At 40.3% G+C, this 24,645-nt stretch overlaps 1 protein-coding gene across 3 annotated transcripts in view; it reads right to left on the minus strand.

The window, feature by feature from the left end:
* The window catches only part of tbc1d22a (TBC1 domain family, member 22a), a 164,953-nt gene that overhangs the window by 101,281 nt on the left and 39,027 nt on the right, over window positions 1-24,645 (minus strand). Inside the window, exons 6-9 of one of the 3 annotated variants that reach the window (XM_085251275.1) lie at window positions 23,250-23,320; window positions 8,833-8,961; window positions 4,769-4,831; window positions 4,224-4,289 (exon numbers count right to left, since the gene is read on the minus strand). In XM_085251275.1, the coding sequence (XP_085107401.1) occupies window positions 4,224-4,289; window positions 4,769-4,831; window positions 8,833-8,961; window positions 23,250-23,320 (329 nt within the window). The remainder of the gene's footprint in view (window positions 1-4,223; window positions 4,290-4,768; window positions 4,832-8,832; window positions 8,962-23,249; window positions 23,321-24,645) is intronic. The other 2 variants (XM_085251273.1, XM_085251274.1) reach the window with 2 other exon arrangements.

Here is a 24,645-nt window from a genome sequence, read left to right on the forward strand (position 1 = left end):
AAACACAACACATTTGAATCTTGTAATTGCTGATTATCAACATCTCCTGAAGACAATATTGTACTCGAAAACAAGAAAAACTCCAACGCTTTAGATACCACTTAGGAAATCACTGCAGAATTGCTTCAATATCCCTCTCTCCCTGAAATGGAACAGACTGTTGACTGCCTTCCATCTTGACTAAATCTCCGGAGCCCCAGAGACAAACAAGTGAATGAAATGAAGCAGAGGTGATTTTCAGGTGGCACCGCAGCAAGTATAACCATATAAAAAAAAAAAAAAGGGAGGGGGGCCTTGGGAGTCTGTTGCATACCAAAATATATGAGGAGCACACTGCTTGAATATTTCAGTGTATGCTGGTGGCTTTTATTTAGCACGTAAGCGGGAAGAGCTGATGTGTGGGGATGAGAGTGAGAAAAACATGGGATCTGGGAGAGGGGAAATGGAGGTAAAAGGAAAAATACAAACATCAGATGAAGTAATAGTGCATACTGTAGATAAGATACTTGGTAGAAAACAAGCACCCAGCCTCCTCCTTGTCTGATCTCATTTCCACGCTAAGCTCCCTGCTTACAGCCTCGACATGTATCCTGTACAAAACAGGGGCAATGGGAGGTGGCACTGCCTGGGGCAACGTGCGTATGTATTCAAGTGTTTGCACATATTATAGGTCTGTGCACTCCTGAATGACAGCAACCCTCATCATTTTCTTTCACTTACAGGTACAAGAGAAAGTTTGGAATTAACATAAGTCTTCATGTAAGTCACAGCAGTCTGACTAAACAAAATACACAATCTTATTTTTGCATTAGCAGTCACGTGCAGTGGAGGCCAGATAGGAGCAGCACCTCGTGCAACCTCTTTCAGCAGTAAACAAATGCAACAGGAGGCTTTTAGAAACGCTTTTTCCTGCAGGAGTGTTTCAGTGCATCCATCTTTCTTTGGATAACTGAGCAGCCTTCTTGATTTGACCATTCCAAGATATTACCTTTCTTCTTTTCTAAGTTTAATCTACTTATCTACTAAGTAAAGCCTGAAAAAATTCTGAATTCATTATTCCCCTACTGACTGCAAAGCATCCAGATCTCGAGGCAGGACAGCAGACCCAAACCATGATGCTCCCTCCACCATGTTTCACTGTGTGGATAAAAGTTTTGGTATTGGTGTGAAATATTTTGACTTATTTTTGGCGTTTTGTTTTATTTTTTAACACAACATTGCACATTGTGGCATAAGATCATTGTTCTACGTCTGTCCTATAGGTATGAAGAAGTTAATTACCTCTCAAAATTTGTTTAGCACCAGACTTCAGATATGTGAAAAAGTGAAAATACACTCTTTGTAAGCATTCTGGCATCAGTCACCATGATAATTAAAGCAAAGCTATTTGGCTGAGGTAGAGAAAAATGAGGCATAACCATTGGGGAATTTGGGATTTTAAACGTTTTACGGACATAAGTAACCATAAGTTGCTAAAGTATATTATTGGCATGATTACTGTTTTTACTACACATATGAATAAAATGGTAAAAAGTTAATTAACCATATGAGTGTTGATGTTGCATGGTTTATCCACCAGAGGGCACTCTGCAATTTCCCTGTTGGCAACATCCCTGTTAAGAACGCCACAATTATAACAACCAGATGATCACCGCACTGTCGGGTAGATTGTAAATGAGGAAATAAGAAACTACTCTTAACAAATGTTAGGAAAATCTGCTTATGTTTGTGTCTGAAAGAACGAATGTATCGGCTGAGATATCGGACTTTTAAATCAAAATATCAATCCTATCAGTTGGATTGATACAACAACAACAAAAAACAAAAACAAAAAAAAAAACAACCTACACATGACACGATTTCTTTTCTCGTAACCTTGTATGTTATTCTGCTGATAACTGTCCCTTTATGTTCCCCAGCTATAGCAACAGTTGAGTTTAGCGTGTTACAAAAATATTATGACCTCAGCAGTGTAGTCATACGAGGTGCTGAAATGCAGAAAACAGAGTTTCAAACACTTAAATACATACTAAGACTTATTTTTAACAAAAGTCAAGACATTACTAGACTCTTTAATGACCTGCGGCCAACTTGACTCTTGTGAAACATCAAGTGGTCTTTTGCAAAATAAAAATAAATAAATAATAATAATAAACATTGTGACCCATCATTTCTTTCTTGAAGATCCGTGTTTTCCTTTGTGCTACTTTTCCATGAACACATTCTTATTGGGTGGGTTTTTGTTTAAGTGGACACGTGAACAAAGGTTTTAGTAACTTAGAGATTTCTGCTTGCATTTTGCTGTTAACTTTGGATCCTTATGTTTTCTTTAAATTTACAGACTTTGTTCTTGGTGTGATTCCAAGCTTTAGGACAGAGGTTTTGTTAATTTTTTCTAGTCTGCATTGTGATTGATTACTTCATATGTTCAATGAAGATCAACCATATTTTCACCTAAATGCAAAAATCCCACTATGTTGTATGGATGTCTGAGTGTGTATGTGCGTGCTTCCTCGCACCTTTGTGCAGGTAAACACACAAAGCAGCTCGGAGCCCTGGGCACCTCATTAGCCTCCACCTCATTATGGAGTTTTCTATCTGTGTTTTCACTTCTCTGCTTCTCAGGCCAGTGGTTCTACTCATGACAGGCCATCCCTGAAGCACTAGAATAATAAGATAAGCTTAACCCAATATAAATGAATGGAATCAGGTTAATGTCCATGTTAAGTTGCACTGGGATGCTGCACTGATAGTCCCTCAGACCAGTGGAGTAACTTCTTACAAGAATTTCATAGCTAAAAGACCACTAACCATACTTACATTATTTCAAGTTATTCTGTAACTTACAATGAGTAGATAGTTAAAGGTTTCAAGCCATAACCTGGCTTATAGTTTCTCACACAGCCCTGACCCTGTTCTGGCTTTACACTTCATGTTTATTGAAGTGTGACATTCTGAAGGGAGACAACAAATCAATCAGATTTTAAATGTCTTCATTGATATAACTATTAAATTACATGTGAAATCACTATTGTCAAGAAAAACCACTGATTTGTGGTTACGACAACTTTGTCACTTTGTGTAACTTATGGGTTTAACACATTACTTCTGAGCCAACTAAATCATCTGCACACATTTAATACAAATGACCTAGTAAGCCAAAAATCTAGTAATTAAAACTGTATTTTTTTAAGGTAAAATCAGTATTGATTATTGTAGGTTCTTCGGAAGCATCTCAAGGTGACTATTGCTGTGATTTGTGGCTATATGAACATAACTCAATTCAAGTGAATTGAACTAATAGAGTGTAATGACAGGTTGGAAAAGTTGTTTTTTTTAATGAACATTACAAAAAACATCCAATACACAGTATATGTAGACTTAAAGTGATACTGATTCATATTAAGTAGCTACAATCTGCATTTACCCATCAACAGAGAAACTGAGCAAACCCGATCTGAGTGAAATCAGCTGATATTAATTTTATACGTATGATAAAAGCGCAGCAGCTCTGTGTGAGAAACAAATGCCTTTAAAGTATTGTTTATGCATTTCTACTGATCACCATGAGAAAAAAGGTGCTTATGAGTTTTCCTAGCTTTTAACCATATTGTCCAATGTGCACAACTGTGACTAATAGTTCAATGTTTCAAACATAATGCTCAAGATGTTTTGAAGAAAATGACTTCTTATATCGGCCATAACAGAGCACCCAACTGTAATAAGAAATGCTTCAGTAGAACTAACGAAGCACAACAAAAAGATATGAAACTGCCAACCATGCAGAGTGAAAGTTAAAAGGGATCTAATCCCATGCATGTAATTATTAAAATCATGTGTGTTCTTCGCTTGAGCAGCTGTGTATGTGCCCCATGCCAAATCATGCAGTGCTTAAGCAAGGGTCTTCCCATTTTACACTCGCAGGCAGATAGAAAAACATTAAATAAAGTAAGTAAATAAATCAAGATACTGAGACTTGAGTGGAGACAGTATTTTTACTCTAACACTCAACTACTCGTCACAGTTTGTGCCCCATTTTTTCGACCTATATCGTTTTAACTATTGTCATGTTTTTCCCCTCTTTGTAAGCCATCTCACATGTTCTGTCTTTAAGGTGTCCAACATCATCAGTGCCTCTAATTCCAGGACCAAATCTGCCTAAAAGCAGAAAAGGGAAAACCCTGCTAGGTGAGGTGGTGTGTGTGCAGCTGGAGGGGTCTCACCTCTTGAACAGAAGCTTGTTGAAAGAGAGGAATAAGAGGATTAGTTCTCGGTATGTCAATGTGAATCTGCAGAGAGAAGGAGAGAAAAAAAAAAGACAAACACTGAAGCAACGGGCAGGTTAGCACAGATTTGGCCATTACAGACAGTGACAGGAACGGATAGCGAGAGGAACAGTTAGTGGATTGGTGTCTTTGATTGAAGTCGGACTGGGGTTTCAGTTTTCTGAAATGGATAGCAGCTGTGGTCTTGAATGCAGCACTGCATATGAGTGCCCTTGCATGCTGAGATGCCTCTACGATAATATGTGCTTGCATCAATGCGTGTGTGTGTGCGTTTATGCATGTACGAGACCACATTTACACCATTTCAGAGTGTTTACCCCGCAGACGACCGATACGACAGGCGGACAGATTCATCAGAAGGGAGCCAGGCGGATGCAGGGCGGCAGCTGGAGCCAAGCCAACTGAAATAGCCCGGTCTGTTTTGTAAGAGTGCGCGGCTGGTTACGGGACTGGGCATTGGGTCCACATCCAGTCCACCTTACCTCTGTCACCTTTGGCTGCAGCACCAAAGATTCAGGACTCATCCTAGGAATGTCTATGTGGATCTGACAGCAACATGGGAGAGAATGTGTTAGACACACACGGACACACACACATAAACACAAACACACACAATATAAACGTCCTCCACATGTACTGCATTTTCAGACTTTTTCAGGCGTTATAAAGAAATGACAAAGGACATAAAGTGGAGTTATTACACTCACACCCAGTTCTATATTATATGTTGGAATGTATAGGGTAGCTTTGTATGATTACTTATAATCCTTATTTGTCTTATAGCGTATCAGTTCATCCACTGTTTTCAACAAGCCACTCTAGCTAGTGGCTGCCCCTCACAAACAGAAGGTTTGAGCAAAAGATGGGTGGGGCCTCAGACGCCAAATAATTTACACATCTTCTGTCTTGATAGCATACATAGTCAAGAGCAGTAATAAGAAGAATTTTGAGCATTTGGCTCACAGGGATGACTTCCACATATAGTGATGTTTCTACATCGAGCGAGGACGTTTTTAGAGGTCTGGCTTGTCTCTTTGTTGGTGCGTTTCCAGAATTACTTAATGTAATAAACAGATTTGCATTAAAAATATCTAATGTGGAGCGCGGCCCATCTTAGAAATGGTTAATATTTTGATGCATGCGTCCCTCTGCAACAAAGCCACACTACTAACCACAGAGCCACCAAAACTTACTACAAACCAATACTAAATCCTCCTGGATTTAATGACTGAGTTGAAACAAGGTATGGAAGGAAGCTTTGGTCATGTTTAATATGAGCGTGCACCATTTTCATAGAATATATGACAGAAAATAAGCTAAAAGTATTCAAGGCCACTTTAAAATGGGAAGTTGTGGTATTTCCCATGAAGCAGGACGAGGTGGTATCTTTGAGAATATAATAATTCTCTATGTAAGTTCCAGTAGCATTCAGCTCAGTTTTAAAATTGTATTTTGACATTTGACATTTTGTAATTGATAAGGCCATCGTAAATGAAGGGTCGGTATTTTCATCCTCTAGTGGTCCAAATATTTTTAATGCATCAGAAATAAACCAACAAAATGCCATCTCCACACAACACTCTTCTCTGCTTGCTTGAAAAATAACAAAAAAAGACCAAAGCTAGATTCTTTTTAGATCACTTTCTCCTGGGGAAGAATGAAACTGCTGCAGTACATCAAAAGGGTTTGCAGTTCAAGCTGGGACATCCGTATGCACACGTACACACACACACACACACACACACACACACACACACACACACTCACTCTGTGTGGGCAAGTTACAAGGAACATAAACAAAAATATAAAAGAGACAAAAGAACAACCTCGAAACAGACGGACATTCAGAATGGATGATGGACACACAAACACAAGGATGACATGTAACAGAAATGAGCAGAGCCCTGTGTGATATCACTTAAAATTAATGACATACTTGAACAGTAGACCCACTTTCTCTTTACAAAATAAAGACTACACAGACTTACTATATTAATAATTGCAGGCCACAGAGTAGAAACTCAGTGAAGCAAATGAACCTCCTAGTGTTCCTTCTTCTTGTGCTTTTGGCAGCGTGATTTGGATCGCCATCACGCTGCAGTATTGCTCATGTTGTCAGCCAGTATTTTGTTAAATTCACAGGCATTGATGGTCCCATCTATAAATGTCATCTCCCTTTTGCACTCAACTAGCTCCAAATCATCACACCCCTGCGCTCTCTGTGCTTCACTGTCGGGACTATGCATTCACTGTAGTGGTCCTGCTGAACCGCGCGCGAGCCAAAATAAATTTCCTCTTTGTGCTTCTTTTTTAAAGTCTACACCGGGTTTTTTTCTTTTCTTTTTTAAGTTGTTCGAACAGGCTGACATTACAAACTGTCCTTTACACTGTCTGAGCTACCACAGAAACACTCTTTCCATGGATAAACCCTGAGCCAAATCTGAAGTACTTGCCCAAACTTAAGGTCCGAGCCCCTTTGCAGCTATGTATCTTAACCCACATTCGGTGCTCAAATTCTGGCCTGCCTACATGCAAATACATCTGCACAGTGATGCGGTGCCCACCTCATAACAGACTGTTGAAAACCTTTAGAAATATTTCAAAAAACTAATTAAATATGGATAATTAAATATGATGTCTTTTCCTATGCCCGATACTTTCAGTGGCTGTCTTATTTCTGCAAAGTTTACCGACTGCGGTTTATTGCAGTATTTTGCTACATTAAACACTAACAGCTGGGAAACTTGCAGATGTTTTGTTGAAGCCTTTATGTGGACCAAATTGAATGTAAGACAGACTTTTGGGATATACAACATTACGTGGGATGTTATTTTGTGGATTAAATTAAACCATGTCATTAAACTGCATATGCCTGACCCTTGGTGTGATCCCCATTTCCTGGCGTGAACCTTAGTAAAATTGAGTCTGACACTCGTGCTATATCTTTTGATTACTTCTGCAGCCGTCTCATTTCGACTCATTTATGGTTGGTCACTGATATTCCTGTATGCTTAACATGTGGGAGAATTCTCACAATAAATGCATTTCTAGCTCCTCGGGCAGTTCTTCTCCGCGTGGAGCTATGATGCAGACACGGAGATTCAACATGAAGAAAGTTCTTGATCACTTCAGTTTATTTTAAGTCTTTGCTTTTTAGCAAAACTGTGATTAACATGGGTATTTAATTTTGCTGAACTGAGTTTCTACTTTGGGGGTCTTTCTGTTCACTGTATTGTTTTTAAAGTCTTTGTTTTCGACTCTTCATAAGAGGAAATGATCTACTTAAAAAATGCAGCTATTTAGAGATCGCACAGTTTCAAATGATGTCAAATGAACACGTCTGTGCAACAGAGAATATGCATTCTCATCTCAAACACTGCACTTTACACACTGTGCATATAGCACCACTTTGTTTTCTATTACATACAGTAAGCTACTTTTTATCTCATTTTATTTTACTTCTGTACTTATTTCATCCAGTCTTATTTACAGTAAGCAAAACCGCACAGGGGCGTCTTCCGATCTGTTGAGTACTGTATGTAAACACACATACAACCACGTAAATATGTATAAACAAAAAAAAAAAAATCAAAAAAGAAAAGAAAGAAAAATACAGAAACCCAATACAAACCCACCATCCTGAGCAACATGAATGCCAAAGTAACATATGTACAAACACACATAATCAGGCACACAGCAAAAATAAATAAACAAACTAGAAATCACTAAAGCACAAGTAGAACCTGGCAGAAAAAGGAGGCTTCAAGACACAATCCAAACAATCATCAAAACAAAGTATGCCAGCTCCCTGGCACGGTGCAGAGGAGATCAATGGGAAATTGGACGGAATGTGAGAAATGTGTGTTTTTGCTATCGACAGTTCACTTTGATGTTCCTTATCGGCTCAAAATCAGAATCAGAATCAGAATACTTTATTAAAATGAATGGGAAGTAGTCGAGTGTAAGAACGAGGGGATGGTGTGTGTGTATCCGTGTGTGTGTGTGTGTGTGTGTGTGTGTGTGTGTGTGTGTGTGTGTGTGTGTGTGTGTGTGTGTGTGTTGGTGGTGGGGGGTAAAAACGGATATTTTCAGAACCAAACAGAATACTGTTAATTTCAGTATCTCTCTGAAGCCGCTCGTCTCTGGTCTGTGACACAGACACACACAGACGAACAAACAATCAGACGAGTACATGAGGGAGAAGGACGAGAGAACAAAGGAACACAAGCAAGGGGGGGAAAAAAATGCAATAAAGATCACATTTTTGCCAAATAACTAGTGGCAGTAATCCTGACTGCAGGGCCAAATTCTGTAAAAAGGCACTCTTTACACACACACACACACACACACATATATATACAAACAAACAAACGCTTACACTGTTTGTGTCCTAAATTCATGCTGAGCTAATACATTGGCAACGGGAGGATGCTCTTGTAATTAGAAAGAGTCTTTCTGGAGACTTTCATTCATTCTGTCCCTCAAGTTGGGGGATTCAGAAAACTATAGGCATACGAGATGTGTGGGCTCGTGTATATGCATGTACCTGTCTGTATGTGTCTTGATGATGCTCATCATTGCGAGAGTCGTAGTATTGCTGGATGAAGCCGAAATATTCTTGCCTCTTCCTCTGTAGAACGCTTTCCCTCCTCTCTGCGTTGGCTGGCAGGTAACCCTGATAGACAGAGAGTGAGAAACATACAACATCACCCATTTAAACGTTGATGCAAGTCACACTGTAGATTTGATTTTTCCATTTATCTTCTCAGTTCTTCATATATTCTTGTTTTTGGATCCGACTCAATTCAGTAAGAGTTCAGTTTTGAAGTAAAGTTACAGCTGAAAAAAAATGCTGTATTTTAATTCACTTTCTTGCAGACAGCTCAAAGAGAAGATTGATACTACTTTCATGCCTGTGTATTATTGATGAAGCTGAGGCCTGGAGCTGGTTAGCTTAGCTTGAAAAGAACCTATTTGGCTCATTTTCAACTCCAAACTTTTAACTTTGACTTGACTTGAGTGGCTTTGCATAATTCACACTTCAAGATAATCCCAATTTTTCTTATTCTGGGCTTCGGTTCAGCTACCTTTTAGAGCTGCTCTCGCTTTGAGTCATGTTCTTCTCATTGGCTGTCACTCACAAACAGTAGGTTTGAACAGCAGGTTGGCGGGCCTGTTGTACAGCAAGGATAGTCTATGCCTGAGAACATATATTACAGATATCAACTGTTTATTAACGCATAAAGATCCAGGAGTAGAAAAACAACCCATGTGACAGTACGCTTTATTAGGTACACCAGCTCAAATGCTCATTAATATCTAATAAGCTAATTACAAGTAATGCTCTTCTGCCAAGGTATGCAGAGGAAATGAAAATTTAAGCAGCAGAAGACCACACTGGATGCCACTGCTGTTAACTGACAACAGGAAAATGAAGCTACCGTCCACACGGGCTCAACAAAATTGGACAACAGAAGACTGGAAAAACACCGAGTGGTAAGTTGATACTCTTATTCCCAAAATATTTGTCATCAATGTGTTTGTCAGACGGCATATGTGAGCATGCATTTGTGAAAGACTGTATCCTGGTTATGCGGTCAGGCTTATGCAATGAGGAGAAAGTCAGCCCTAAAACGAACAAAAAAAAAATACATCTATTAAAAGTGAGAGCTGGGGCTAGGCGTTCTGAAATATTCAGAGAGTTACAATCTTCAAAACTGAACTCAAACATGACTTCAGGCCCTGAAAACTACTTCCCGTGAGAAAAAGCTGGTTCATCTAGCTGTGAAACATTCAAAGGGTCCCTTTTTATTTTAAAATGACATCTATGAATGAACCATTTTTGCCATTTTTCTCTGAAGAGCTTTGATTATGACAACAGACAAAACGACTGCCTGTTATCAACCGCCTGTTAGATGACAACTAAGCAATCTCAGAGACTGAATAACGTCCACCCGCTGCAGGTAAAAGCCCTGTAAGAAATATAATAAATGCGCCTTCAGGTTTTAGATTGTGCTTATTGTGTGTTGTGTTTGCCTGTTCTTTCTGTGCCTTTGTGGGTTCATGCAAGCTACAGTGGGGCAAAAAAGTATTTAGTCAGCCACCGATTGTGCAAGTTCCCCCACCTAAAATGATGACAGAGGTCAGTAATTTGCACCAGAGGTACACTTCAACTGTGAGAGACAGAATGTGAAAAAAAAATCCATGAATCCACATGGTAGGATTTGTAAAGAATTTATTCGTAAATCAGGGTGGAAAATAAGTATTTGGTCAATAACAAAAATACAACTCAATACTTTGTAACATAACCTTTGTTGGCAATAACAGAGGTCAAACGTTTACTATAGGTCTTTACCAGGTTTGCACACACAGTAGCTGGTATTTTGGCCCATTCCTCCATGCAGATCTTCTCGAGAGCAGTGATGTTTTGGGGCTGTCGCCGAGCAACACGGACTTTCAACTCCCGCCACAGATTTTCTATGGGGTTGAGGTCTGGAGACTGGCTAGGCCACTCCAGGACTTTCAAATGCTTCTTACGGAGCCACTCCTTTGTTGCCCGGGCGGTGTGTTTTGGATCATTGTCATGTTGGAAGACCCAGCCTCGTTTCATCTTCAAAGTTCTCACTGATGGAAGGAGGTTTTGGCTCAAAATCTCACGATACATGGCCCCATTCATTCTGTCCTTAACACGGATCAGTCGTCCTGTCCCCTTGGCAGAAAAACAGCCCCATAGCATGATGTTTCCACCCCCATGCTTCACAGTAGGTATGGTGTTCTTGGGATGCAACTCAGTATTCTTCTTCCTCCAAACACGACGAGTTGAGTTTATACCAAAAAGTTCTACTTTGGTTTCATCTGACCACATGACATTCTCCCAATCCTCTGCTGTATCATCCATGTGCTCTCTGGCAAACTTCAGACGGGCCTGGACATGCACTGGCTTCAGCAGCGGAACACGTCTGGCACTGCGGGATTTGATTCCCTGCCGTTGTAGTGTGTTACTGATGGTGACCTTTGTTACTTTGGTCCCAGCTCTCTGCAGGTCATTCACCAGGTCCCCCCGTGTGGTTCTGGGATCTTTGCTCACCGTTCTCATGATCATTTTGACCCCACGGGATGAGATCTTGCGTGGAGCCCCAGATCGAGGGAGATTATCAGTGGTCTTGTATGTCTTCCATTTTCTGATGATTGCTCCCACAGTTGATTTTTTCACACCAAGCTGCTTGCCTATTGTAGAGTCACTCTTCCCAGTCTGGTGCAGGTCTACAATACTTTTCCTGGTGTCCTTCGAAAGCTCTTTGGTCTTGGCCATGGCGGAGTTTGGAGTCTGACTGTTTGAGGCTGTGGACAGGTGTCTTTTATACAGATGATGAGTTCAAACAGGTGCCATTCATACAGGTAACGAGTGGGGGACAGAAAAGCTTCTTACAGAAGACGTTACAGGTCTGTGAGAGCCAGAGATTTTCCTTGTTTGAGGTGACCAAATACTTATTTTCCACCCTGATTTACGAATAAATTCTTTACAAATCCTACCATGTGAATTCATGGATTTTTTTTCACATTCTGTCTCTCACAGTTGAAGTGTACCTCTGGTGTAAATTACTGACCTCTGTCATCATTTTAAGTGGGGGAACTTGCACAATCGGTGGCTGACTAAATACTTTTTTGCCCCACTGTATGTTAGGTTAACTGTTGATTGACTGTTAGTGTGAATGTGAGCGTGAATGGTTGGTCTGTCTCTATATGTTAGCCCTGTGACAGACTGGTGTACAGGCTACGGGATATACTCCGCCTCTACCTCTATGACACCCAGGCTCCAGCCGAAGCTTGACCCTGAATTAGACAAACGGTCAAGAAAATGAATGAATGAATGAAATCTTGACTGTAACTCAGATATAGTCACTGCAGTGTTGCCCACCAGTTTCTTCCATGTTCCTATAAGTCTGAATGAGTCTTTGCAAAGAGCACAACTGGAGGGGACTCAACTCAGCTGATAGCCAGAGGTGATTGTATTTTGGTTATATATAGAACAAGGAAAGCTGCTCAGTGCAGAAGTAATAATTGAATGTGAATTTCCACCTATGTAGACAACAGATTTATCAGAGTCAACTGTTTAATAATCAGAAACCAATCGTATCTAATTGCCAAATCGACCCTATTCCATCACAGACCCACTCCGTCTTATGGCAACATTTAAGGCAGGATTTAGAGCATGTTGTTATGCTTGACAATCTCATTTTGCAGCAAATAAATACATAAAATGACTGGCCAGGCTGTTAGTACAGTTAAAACTATAATATTTGTCACATAAATAACAAAGGCAAGGGCTTCCAGACAGCCATGCTCCTAATAATGCAGAACTTTGTTAGCGTTTAACCATGACGATTATATAAAAATCCTGTTCAGCTACAGACTGAAACTGTTCTTATAGCAGGCTGTAAACATGATTATTTCTACTGTAGAGTTGGGCACTCTAACATCAGGTCTGTGGGGGCTGAGCCCCAGTGGGCCACTAGAAGAACTCAAGTTTTCTGTGAGTGATGAGTTTGCTTCTTCGTGACCACTAAGTCAGCATATCTCACTAAAGAAGACCATGATGTGTTACTAAATGATCCTGAAAGCTAGCAAGTGGATTTTTGCCCTTATATTGTTACACTGACGTGGCTGCGGCTCAGGTGGTCGAGTGAATGGATGAATGAGTGAATTAGTGACCCACTGTAAAGCCCTTTGTGGAACAGATAAGGTTAAAAGGTTCCATATGAGTGCAGAGCACTTAGCATTTAAGTACAGACCATATGCTGCTCCCATAGGTCAGGACTAAAACTCCCTACATAAATCTTACAAAGATGCCTTTCCTGTAAATATTTCAGCAAACAGCTGCTCTCGTGCACGGATTTGTCATCACTTCCAATTAAAATGAGCATATTTGGCTGCTGATCACACGCAAGTTAGAGCAACTGTGTCTTGGACTGGCTTTAGTGGAATCCCCATCAAATTAAATTCATCTACCTTCTCCAAAAGAGTCGGAAAATCAGAACAGGCCCTAAAACGCGGGTGTTCACTGTGTGTTCATCATCAATGTGTGTCTGTCTGTGATGCTGTTGTCATTCGTTTCAGGAAGCGGGAAGCCATTTTTTGGAAATATGCGGGCAAGCAGACAAACGCACACAAACCATCAATTTTGAGCAACTGTCTACAAGACAGTCAATAAGTGTAGTGACAAAAGTTTCTCTTTCATTTGTTTTCTGTTCAATCCTACAAAGACAAGGCCCCAAGAGAAGTCTGCAGAGTCTAGAGGATTGTCTGCAGCACAATAACAACTTTGACTGCAAAAAGCTGAACACACACACACCTGGCAAGCACAAACACTGAGAACAGTTAAACTTAGCTGTAAAATATATTATAGAACAGTTATATTATAATGTGAACATATATATGCGCACACACTCTTAAATCAGAAACATTCTTCTCACGTGTTTCTCGTGACCTGTGACATTTTTAATTCCCTGCAGCAACATAAATCCAGTGAAGCACTGCCCTGCTTCTTACTCATCCACCCGACTGTCAATGCTCAGTCGGTGCTGCCACTCATCCAGACAGTCACATTTGTGCCAACATGACTCCCCCACCCAACCCAGATCCCTGACAACACACACACACATGGTCTCTGCCAATATGTCCATGCGTCACATGTTGAAACTGCTCCACATGCAAACGCACACACTTGTATACACACAAACACAAATCAGTACAGGGCAGCTACAAAGCAATGGGCTCAGACATTAGGTGCACTCTGCCAAATGAGGGACAGTGTGTGTGTGTGTGTGTGTGTGTGTTGAAGGTTAATGGACAGCTTAGTGGAGGTCAATCACACTGCAGCTGTATTACTGCTCGATAGGAGAGCAGGACACACACATGGGAGGATTTGACAAATATAGAGGAGACCCAAACACGACTATACATGTATTGTAAAATGAAATCACAGTGACAATTACTAATTCACATGACCAGTTAAAACATATCTGCCATCTGACCTAAATGATAAGCATCTCCGTCTCCAATTACGAAGGCACTGTGCAAAAAAAAAAAACCAAAAAAAAACCACAGTGCTAACACAAGTGATGGACTAGTGTTTTGTCTACACATAACGTAAAACTTAGCAAACAATCAGCAGCCAGGTCTTATAGAGCAACGGTCCAAAACCCCCAGGCCACAGACCCGTACCGGTCTGTGAGTCCGCGAGTTGAGGCTCGGGTGTGAAATTTATGGTTTTTAGGGTCCATCCATTCGCTTCCGCGTATCCGTTTCAGGGTCGTGGGGAGCGCTGGAGCCTATCCCAGCTGTCATAGGGCAAGAGGCAGGGTACACCCTGGACAGGCTGCCAGTCTATCACAGGGCTGACACATAGAGATTCACTCCCGTATTCACACCTAGTGGCAATTTGGATTATCCAATTAACCTATCCCCACAAGCTGCATGTCTTTGGACGGTGGGAGGAAGCCGGAGTACCCGGAGGGAACACACGCAAACACGGGGAGAACATGCAAACTCCACACAGAAAGACCCCGGCCTGATCGTGGAATTGAACTCAGGACCTTTTTTCTGTGCGGCAGCAGTGCTAACCACCGTGTCACCGTGCTGCCCTTTCAAACTTATTATTATTTTTTAATTGTTTTTATCGTTAACTCTGTTTCCCTGGGTCTTTTCCTGTGTTATGAATAAATCTTGTATTTATCTATGAAAATATTGTTGGACATAAACTGGTCCATGGCGCAAAAAAGTTTGAGGACCGCTGTTATAGACTGATGACAAGTTTAGTTCAAATTGCCATCAATATGTACGGAGAAGAGGTACAGTAAGTGCGTTTCTAGAGCCATCTGTCAAACATGGTGGATCTGTGATGGTTTGGGACTGCATTTCAGCCAGTGGTGGTGGGAATCTTATCAAAATTGACAGAATTATGAACATAGGAACATACAGTAAAAACACACAGTGGAACACCATCAGTCATGGATTGGCCTGCCCAGAGCCTGCACCTCGACACTGTTAAAGCAGTGTGGGATCATGTTGACAGAGAACAGAACAAAAGGCAGAAACATCCTTTGAATCTCCTTCAAGAAGCCCAGAGAACAAGAAAGCTTGTCTGAGAGTTCCGGCTGTGTATTTCCATTTATGTCTGCACAATTAATCACTGCACCAATTTGTAATTTCCCCAAAGTAAAGGAACAAATAAATGACCAAAGCCTTTTGCACCATCCTGTAAATGTAAATGTTTTAGAGTTAGTTGAAGGAAAGGGATGCAGAGAGCACAAGCAGCTCGCCTTCTTTTAGAAAGCAGAAAACTCAAGAGCACTTATGCTCGAATCTGAAAAATATTTTATTTAATTTGTGATCTACTTGTTTTTTTTCTTGTTTTTTTTTTTTAAGGAGATTTTAAGAAGACAGATGGGAGACTGACAGCGAGGCATAAATGCACGAGAGCTCTACGTGTCCTGCCAGTGGTGCAAAATGTAGCTCCTGCCTCTGTTAATCAGTCTACATAAACCTCATCTCTTCCTCTCTTCATTCTTAATGCATCAATCTACTCTTCCTCCCGTGGATCCTCCACTTCAGTAAACTCTGTCTTCCAAAAAAAAAAAGACCAGGGGAAATATGCTTGGGGAATCCATTTGGGGAATTTAAATGAAATTGTTGGAGGGTTTTTTATACCAAGTCTCCTCTCTAAATTGATTTCTACTTAGAAGGAGCACATTATTCTAGAAGGAGACCAAAATAAACTGTCCCACTGCAAGCATGGCAGAAGTTGAACAAACAAAACTTTACTTTCTGTGTTTAAATGCTTGTTTTTCTGCATGTCCACATTTTTCTATAAACACAATGTGAGTTTTTCAGTGCTTCGTGGCAACATCTGAGGAATTTGGAAACCTCCAACTGAAAAATCAATGTAATACGCTGACTCACTGCCTATCAACTACAGATATCAAACCCTTCAATCATCAGGGATTCAATATTCTACTGATCCAAAATTCTACTGCATGATATTCATTATTAATTACCTACACAATCCTTTCCTCACATCTCTTTATTAACCTCTGACTGATGGAAGACTTGCTGTTGGAGGACAAATGCAATTGAGTTTGTCGTGATACTACGCTACGTGAGCACCAATAGTGCATTATAGTGTAATGAGGACAAGTACTGGTGTACATTCCCTGCAAACACAAACGCAGACAGCACAGGTCCTTAGTCAAAAAACTTTTGCTATATAACCGTTGAGCCACAGCCTGATGTTTTACAGGGCTTGTACTGCAGCTCCAGCAGACATGTGCTCCACTCTTTCAGCGACAGGAAGTTCTAAACAAGCAACATGGAAGGTAAGACTGATGACAGCCCAGCAGGTTCTGCAGGACTTTGACCTAAAAAAAAAAAAAAAAAAAAAAAAAATGGATGGCAGTATGTAGGCTGTGTCACAGTCAGCTGGCATTTAACCACTGTGTAAACACAAATGCAAAATTTATGGGTAATATTAACATCGTCCCATAGATTTATAGCATGTTATAAAGGAAATTAGTCCCCAAGAACATTGCTGCCACAGATGTGGTACTTCTGCTACTGAACCAGAACCTTTGGAGCCTGATGCCTGTAGACAGAATCCTGTCATTGCTTCATAAAATTGAGATCTTTGGAGTTTAGAGGTTAGATCTTCGAGCCATATCGAAACAGTTTTTGTAGACCATAAGTCCATAATGCCATTGCAACTGGGCACATGATTGGTTTTAGGTGGGTCACAGGTGACCAAGTACCAGCCACACATATGCCAGGACACAAATGTGTCTACTAGTATGTACTCGGCTCGGTTAGCTTCAGTTTTAGCTGTTTTCCATAACATTTGAGTACCACCTTGAACTGGGTGGGGTTGTTGTAGCAACGTGGCATGAAGGTTCCTTGACATCATTTGTATGTGACACACACACACACAACACAAGCGCCAAGCTACCATGGTATGGTGTTTCATTGCATGAAAACGTCTGCACCTCATGGTTGATTTGTATGTGCACGTTTTCCTTGTTGCCAGGTTTCTCATGACTTATCCAGCAACGTCACTCCCTGACAAATCAGAAGCATGCAGTCTGTTGATGTCACATTTTTGGCTAGACTCCGCTTGCTAGGAGCCCCAAGTCAAATAGGTACTAAAAAGTCCTGGTACCAGGTACTACCACCTAATGGAAAATCCTAAAAACCGAGTGGAGTTGAGTCAATTCGAGTAGGTGCTAGCGGAAAAGAGGCAAAAGATTTCCTACATTATAGTAAGATGAGATCAGTGATGTTTAGGGCTGTTCGATATAACGATATATATCTTCTTCTTTTTTTTTCATTGTTTTGATGGTCACTGTAGAATTAATTTGTTAAAGTGCTCTCTCTCTTATATTTAAAATAACCACACTACGGACAGACAAGCGACTGTTTTTATGCATTGTCGTTAGCAACAAAGATCGCGTGACTCCACCGTCCGCTTGTTTATTTTTCACATGCAACTTTCACAATAAAACCGAAGATCCTGTTGATATTTTTCAAAATAAAATGAATTACATGAAATAGTATGCAGAGTGTTTACGGATGAGAGGCCAAAAAGAGCCATCAGCTTCGTCCATCAGTCAGAACACCTGACACCAGGTACATGACGACCAGCTGAAAACACTTCATGCAAGTCGAGATGCCCGAGATTCACAGAATTTACAGAAAATGCAACATTTTTGTGATATATATCGTTGTCGGGATGATAAATGTCTTTTATCGGGATATGAAATATTGCACAGCCCTCGTGATGTTGACTTCACCCCTCAGTAGTTTTAATATTGTGATCGAATGGTGCAATCCATAACTGGAAAAGACACAACACGGCAGATTAGCAAATAGCATTACGTTTTATTCATGACTAATGAGAGCACATCTTTAAAGATTTGGAGCAGAGAACGTGCAAAATGCATATTTCACCTCAAATATTAGACATATACAACTCAACATTTTTCATGTCCTGGTCATGAATCTATTAACTAAAAGCAACTCGCCCTGTCTCGTTAGTTAATATTAGTATGGCTCTCACTTTTGAATGAGGCAGAATGGAACAAAATGTTCTAGCGAGCTGAAGTGCCCGTAAGGTTGATCGTAAGTTAGCCCCAAATGAAGAAAAGCACTGCTTTCTCCTTCTTTTAAGCACTATACTTACATGTAGTGTAGTAAAGTTTAACATAACCTGTAAATCTGTCCCCTCTCCCACTGCCTTGATATATCTCATATAACCCTTTAGCCTTATCAATATTTCCACAGCCAGTTAGTTTTCTCCTCTCCCGCCACTTCACATTTAACAGCCACACTCCATTAACAAATGTACATATTGCCACAGGCTGACATTCTTTCACAAAGCAGGAAAGCCATTTAATTTCTTTCTCCTTCAGGCTCAGACACCAAATGCTCTTTAAACAAATGAAATAAGACGGTATTATTTCTGAAATAATAGGAAGTTTAACTGGATGCCACGGGCAACCTGTGGAGCATCTTGCAAATAGTGAAGGGAGGTAGAGGGAGCTATCCAGTGAGGCTAGAAATTGGCCCTCTCTTTTGTAGCCTGGTTTCAAGATTTTGTTTGCCTGATTCTTCATTTCCACTGCGGTTAATAACAGGCAAGACAGTTATGGACGATTTCTGTGATGTGGTGGTAAATGCAGCCCGTTGGGGGAGCATTAGCGAGCTCTGACTGCAGTGGGAAAACTTGTTTCTCGCTTTTGTCAAGTAAAGAAGAGTGCAGCTCAAGCATGCCTGCTGGAGGGGAAGAGGAAAAAAAAATCAAATAAGTTAGTGCACGCTGGTGAGCAGGAGAAGGGCACAAGGGACGCCACTGGAGTGAAGTTTTATTAGGTGCCTCAGCCAAGTTTATGGAATACAGCGTGGGCTGTGAGTCTCACTGTGTGTGTGTGTGTGTGTGTGTGTGTGTGTGTGTGTGTGTGTGTGTGTGTGTGTGTGTGTGTGTGTGTGTGTGTGCACGTGTGTACCAGACAGAGAATAGATTTTTTGAGGCTGATCCCTCCTATCTATTTCTTCATTGGATCATACCACAGGCAGGACAGAAAAAGCAGTCAAGTGTTATGACACCTCAGACGATATTAGTGCTTCTGACACTTTGCACACTTTTTTACTTTCATCCAAACCTTAGATTTAACCCTGGGACAGTTCACCCCTCAAGAGGCTACAAGATCTGGTTTTCTACAAGACCTTGAGAGGTGAAGTAGAGATCCATTCATAAGCGTAAACAGTTGGGGGGGGGGGGTTGCTTTGAGTCTAATGTCGACATCCTTTGCTCACACCGACATCTATTTGAGAAACAAATGGAAAAACTTAAGAAATAATAAGCATGTGAATATTAAAGGAAACTTCCTGGATTCGGTTGTATTTTATTACAAATTCTTCCACTGCTAGGTAATTGTCAATCTGATTGTTTGTTAGAACTATTGCAAATGAATATGAGTAAGTTTGCTGAGATATAACAAGCTACAACCTATGGTGCTGAAAATGATGCTAAAAACAATAAGTGCAGTTTCTTCAATGACCATTTGAGGCAGACTGATACCATAGACTAGCATGGTAAAATGCACAACAGCCACAAAACTCACGTTTATGTGCTGTTAGATAAAGCAGTTCTGGCCACTGTAGTTAATTTCTCCATTTATAAAGACTACTCGGTACTTATTTTTTGAATAAGTCACAAATTTGGATTTAGCAAGAATAATTTTGAAGGAAACAGGTTATCTGGGGTGATTTGTGACTGAAGGATAGCAGCAAAAGTGAAAACATGGTAGTAATACCTGCCACGGTTATAGGGTTTGGACACAGTGACACAGACAAAAATGGAGGCTGAGCTGATGATTTTCATTGGCGGTGAGCAGAATGGAAAGGACTAAAAAAAATGAGTAGATCAGAGAGACAGCTCAGGTTACGTAGTTTGGCGACACACTAAGAGAGGCAAGGGGGAGATTGTTTTATACATGTGCAGTGGAGGGGTCTACTGGACAAAGGATGTTTTTTTTTTTTTTTGGCCTGTCCCGTTTGGCTCTTTTGCCCTCAGAATTGTTGTCTAAAGGCAAAGAAAGATGCCCAACGGATTTACTTTACCAAACTGACCATCCCAGCCTTGCCGTAATGGTCCATTTGATTCACCTTTTATTGTTTATTTTATTTTCACTTACTGAATACGGGACAGACTTGACTGGGGGAAAGAAGGGGAGAAAGAAAGAGGGAGCTGCCAGACAGAAGGAAAAGAGGAAAAACCTCAGAGAAGATTCATGAATGAAATGAAGGAGAGGGTTGGTGTGACAGCAGATAGGGACAGGGTGAGATAGAAGCAGATGATCTGCTATGGAAACCCCTAAAGGGAGGAGCCAAAAGAAGAAGCCAAAGATAAAGTTAGGGGTGCGCTCGCTTTGACAAGTGTTGCAACACTGGAGGCTGTAACTGGCAGCAGGCTGCTTGGCCTGGCTTCTGTTTGTTTTGAGCCTCTGCTTTGGACCTCTCTGTCGTGTTTCTGGAGCTGGTGCATTTTGGAGCACTTTGATGGAATTACCAAACAAATAAAACAGCACTAATTAGCACTAATTAGCACTACGTACGCACGCAGCTCCACATACATCTCACTTTGATTTTAAGTGGGCTGGACAAGTGAAGCTCTCCTTTCTGTCAGTGGAAAGAACTTTACCTACACACTTAATCCCTTGTGCTTATATGATAATGTAAGAAAAAGAAATGCGATTTTAACATTGCATCGGTTTTTCCACATGACAAAGAAATGGTGCTGTGGTAAATGAAAGAAATCTTTCAGCATCTGAGCTTAAATTGTAAGGAATAAATATGTAAAATTACAGAAAAACAAAATCCTGTTAGCCCATTGTCCAGATGTTCCTGTAATTATAAAAACAGAAAGTTTCTGTTAGAAAATGCCCTTTTTTTGAGGACCCACTGTAAAAAACAGAAAGTCAACTGTGGAATAAAAAGAAACTTTTTCTGTTATTTAATTGTTTATAACACATAATTATTTTGGTGTAGAATAAACGGCCATGGGGGAGGTCTACATTAGCAGGAAAAGTTGCAAAACCTATTAAAATACAGTGATAAAATGAATGCCTACTTTCACATCTTTCACAGTATCCTGTGGGCCAGATTGAAGTCTTTGTCCTTGGACCTCAACACATTTTGCCTAACTTATAAAGGATCAACTGTTGGAGACACAATCTCTGGGAGTATTGCATCATTAAAGACATTCAATGTAAAAACCTTGGCCAAAGCAAAATATAGTGCATTAAACATTATAGTTCATATTGCTGATGACTTAACACTTTATCCTTTCTTCACCCTTCAAAACAAAAAACCACGATGTTACAAAAATCAATGCCAAGTCCAGAGATGTATGAATAATCTTACTTTACCAATAACCATCTTTTATATACAGCCATGAGAAAGGATACTGACTGTGACTAAGCGAGAACCTGCTTTTCTTCAGTGTCACAGCAATCCAAACACAGTCATATATATTTTAGCAGGAAGAACCTGATGTAGCAATTTGGTGCCAATTTGAAAAAAATGTAATTAGATTTTTCTGTTACAGCTGTCAAACCATAAGGCACTGAGTGCTGTGTAACAGGGGCAGGAGAACTTGTGGAGGAGGGATCATTTCTACAGCATCCAGCAACAGTTTCTCTTTTCCATTTAATTTCTCCAACTCTTCAACCTTTTCAGTTTTGAATCCTTCATGTTCTGTTTTTTTTTTTATAATATATTTCCTTGCCATCCACACAATCCCCACCTCTGCTAGCTCTATCTTTTTCTCCCCAGGGAAGCAGAGGTGGTGCAATCATTGTTTAAACACACCACAGGGCAGTTGTTCTTTGCACGCCCAAACTTTGCTGCAGTCTTCACTTTACATATATATATTTATACACATATATACATATATATATATATATATACACATACAGACACACATACAGCTTGTATGCATGCATGTTTACACTGTGCATGGAGACACAGAAAGATGCTAATTCAATAAATTAACTCTGCGGTACCTTAGTACACTAAAAGTCCTGAGATGCCCCCCTCCTCTCTTCTGTCTGACTGCCTGCATTACAGTCATTGCTGTGCAACTTCATACAGTGTTATGAGCCTTTACATCAGTTGAGTACCAAACAAAGCGGCCATTAATGGTTAAAGCACCCAGTTGGTAACCTCCCAATACCAAAAAAAAAAACCAACTCACAAACAGGCACACACACACACACACACACACACACACACGCACGCGTGCGCACACACACACCTTTAATGACATCTTTTCTGCGGCACATTAACTATTGTGCGGTAATTAATGGGAAAGTCATGGTGTTCAAAAAGCCAGTCTTCTCTCTGCAGACTAGAAGCTGTTCACCACAACAATGGCTTAATGAGTAAACACACCGTGCGTCTCATGAATAAATTATTTGTGCCTTGCAATTAATTTTCCCTATTGAAGCTTGGAGAAAAAAAAAGCAGGACTGCTACCAGTCTTCATAAATCAAAAAAAGGGAGGGGTTAGGGAGAAAGAACATGACAGGAACTTTGTGTGTGTGTGTGTGTGTGTGTGTGTGTGTGTGTGTGTGTGTGTGTGTGTGTGTGTGTGTGTGTGTGTGTGTGTGATCATCTGTAATGCGTTGATCTGTGTGTGCACACTGGCTCATATTTGATTAATCTTTTTCCTCCTCTGCTTGGTCGTGAGGTTACGCATGTCTGAGTGCGTTTGTTGTATTTGTGTAAATGTGTTTTTATGTTTTACAGAAATTTGTGTTTTAAAGCATTCTTGGGATCTAAATATAATATTTAATATTTAATGTAATAAAGGTAGACCACTTGTGTGTATAGCCAAAAAATAAATAAATAACTTACTGAGAGAAGTTTCCATGCAATCGGTCGGACCTGTCGAGGGATTCCGGACCAGCTGAGTTTCCGCAGCTCATCTGGAAAACAAACACACAAGAGGCTCTTTTTACACACCATTCTCTGAAATATGATATACACCATCCTGTATACTACTTAATATCTAAGGTTTAGGCATTAAAACATATTAACAGTGCATTCCAAACTGAAGTCACTGATGGATTTTATTAAATAATTAACCTCATACAATGAGCAGTTAATAGAAAAGCTAATCTCTTCTTGTTATTTGACCCAACCTGTCATCAGGCTTGTCAACATGTTGACAATCCAACCACTGCAACTTGTTATGTTATGAGACAATGTTACCTAATGGGAAGGCTAACTTGTCAGGGTATTTTTTCATTACCAAAAATAAACACTGCTTTGCATTGGGAGTTTATATTTACTGCTTCAGGGGGCAGAGCAGATCATCAACTAATCAGAGGGTTGGTGGTTCGATTTCTGGCTGCTCCAATCTACTAGATACTGATACTGAACCCCGAGTTGTTCCCACTGGGTTCATCGGCGTGTGAATGCTAGATAGAAAGCCCAGAGGCGTTAAAGCCCACTCACATCCTGGGCCTTCTGACCTCAGGAAATCACATGATAGGGTGGGGCTAGGTTTCACAATGAGTTCAGTCGAAACTAGGGCTGCCACAAACGATTATTTTGATAGTCGACTAGTCACCGATTATTTATGCGATTAGTCGACTAATCAGATCATCATCCACTGGACGTAAAACTACAGCTTATTGCACCAGCAGCATCTGCTCTTATATAACTATCATTAGCTTACAGCTTTAAGCTTTTAAGGTGCTAACTAAAAATAAAGACAAGATGATAGTTTATTCAATTTTAATGAAATTTGCAGATTGTTTCGGTAAAGTTTAATAAACTCCTTGCTATCTAAAATATAACAGGACACCGGAGTATATTCTCCAGCATCTCACACTTCTGATAATCATCTGTCTGCTTGATGTTTATTCAGCTGTGTAAAAACTATAACTTTAATCTCAGCCAAACCGATTTACTCAGGAACAAATAAAATACTAAAAAAAAAAAAAAAAAAAAAAAAAAAAAAAAAAGCCAAACAACAACATTTTTAATTTATCTAAGTGACTCATATATATTTAACCTGAGTCGCGAAAGACAGGGGTGGGTTTGAAAACAATTTGCCGGGAGTCCGGTGTTCTCACGGCGCTAGTGACCTAGCCCCCGGCTAGCTATCGAGCTAGTGGGTAACAGACATCTCCGAAAACGTCGGAGCGCTTTTGAAAATATGTGGTGTCCTGATAAACTGAGCAGATGTTTGAGGTTTACACAGCTACATTCTCGCCTGAAAATATGTTAAACGTTTATTTTGTGA

This window comes from Mchenga conophoros, linkage group LG17 (genome assembly GCF_057382185.1).
Source record: "Mchenga conophoros isolate Kocher_MC1m ecotype Shallow Benthic linkage group LG17, M_conophoros_male_GT1.1, whole genome shotgun sequence".
Taxonomy (NCBI): Eukaryota; Metazoa; Chordata; class Actinopteri; order Cichliformes; family Cichlidae; genus Mchenga; species Mchenga conophoros.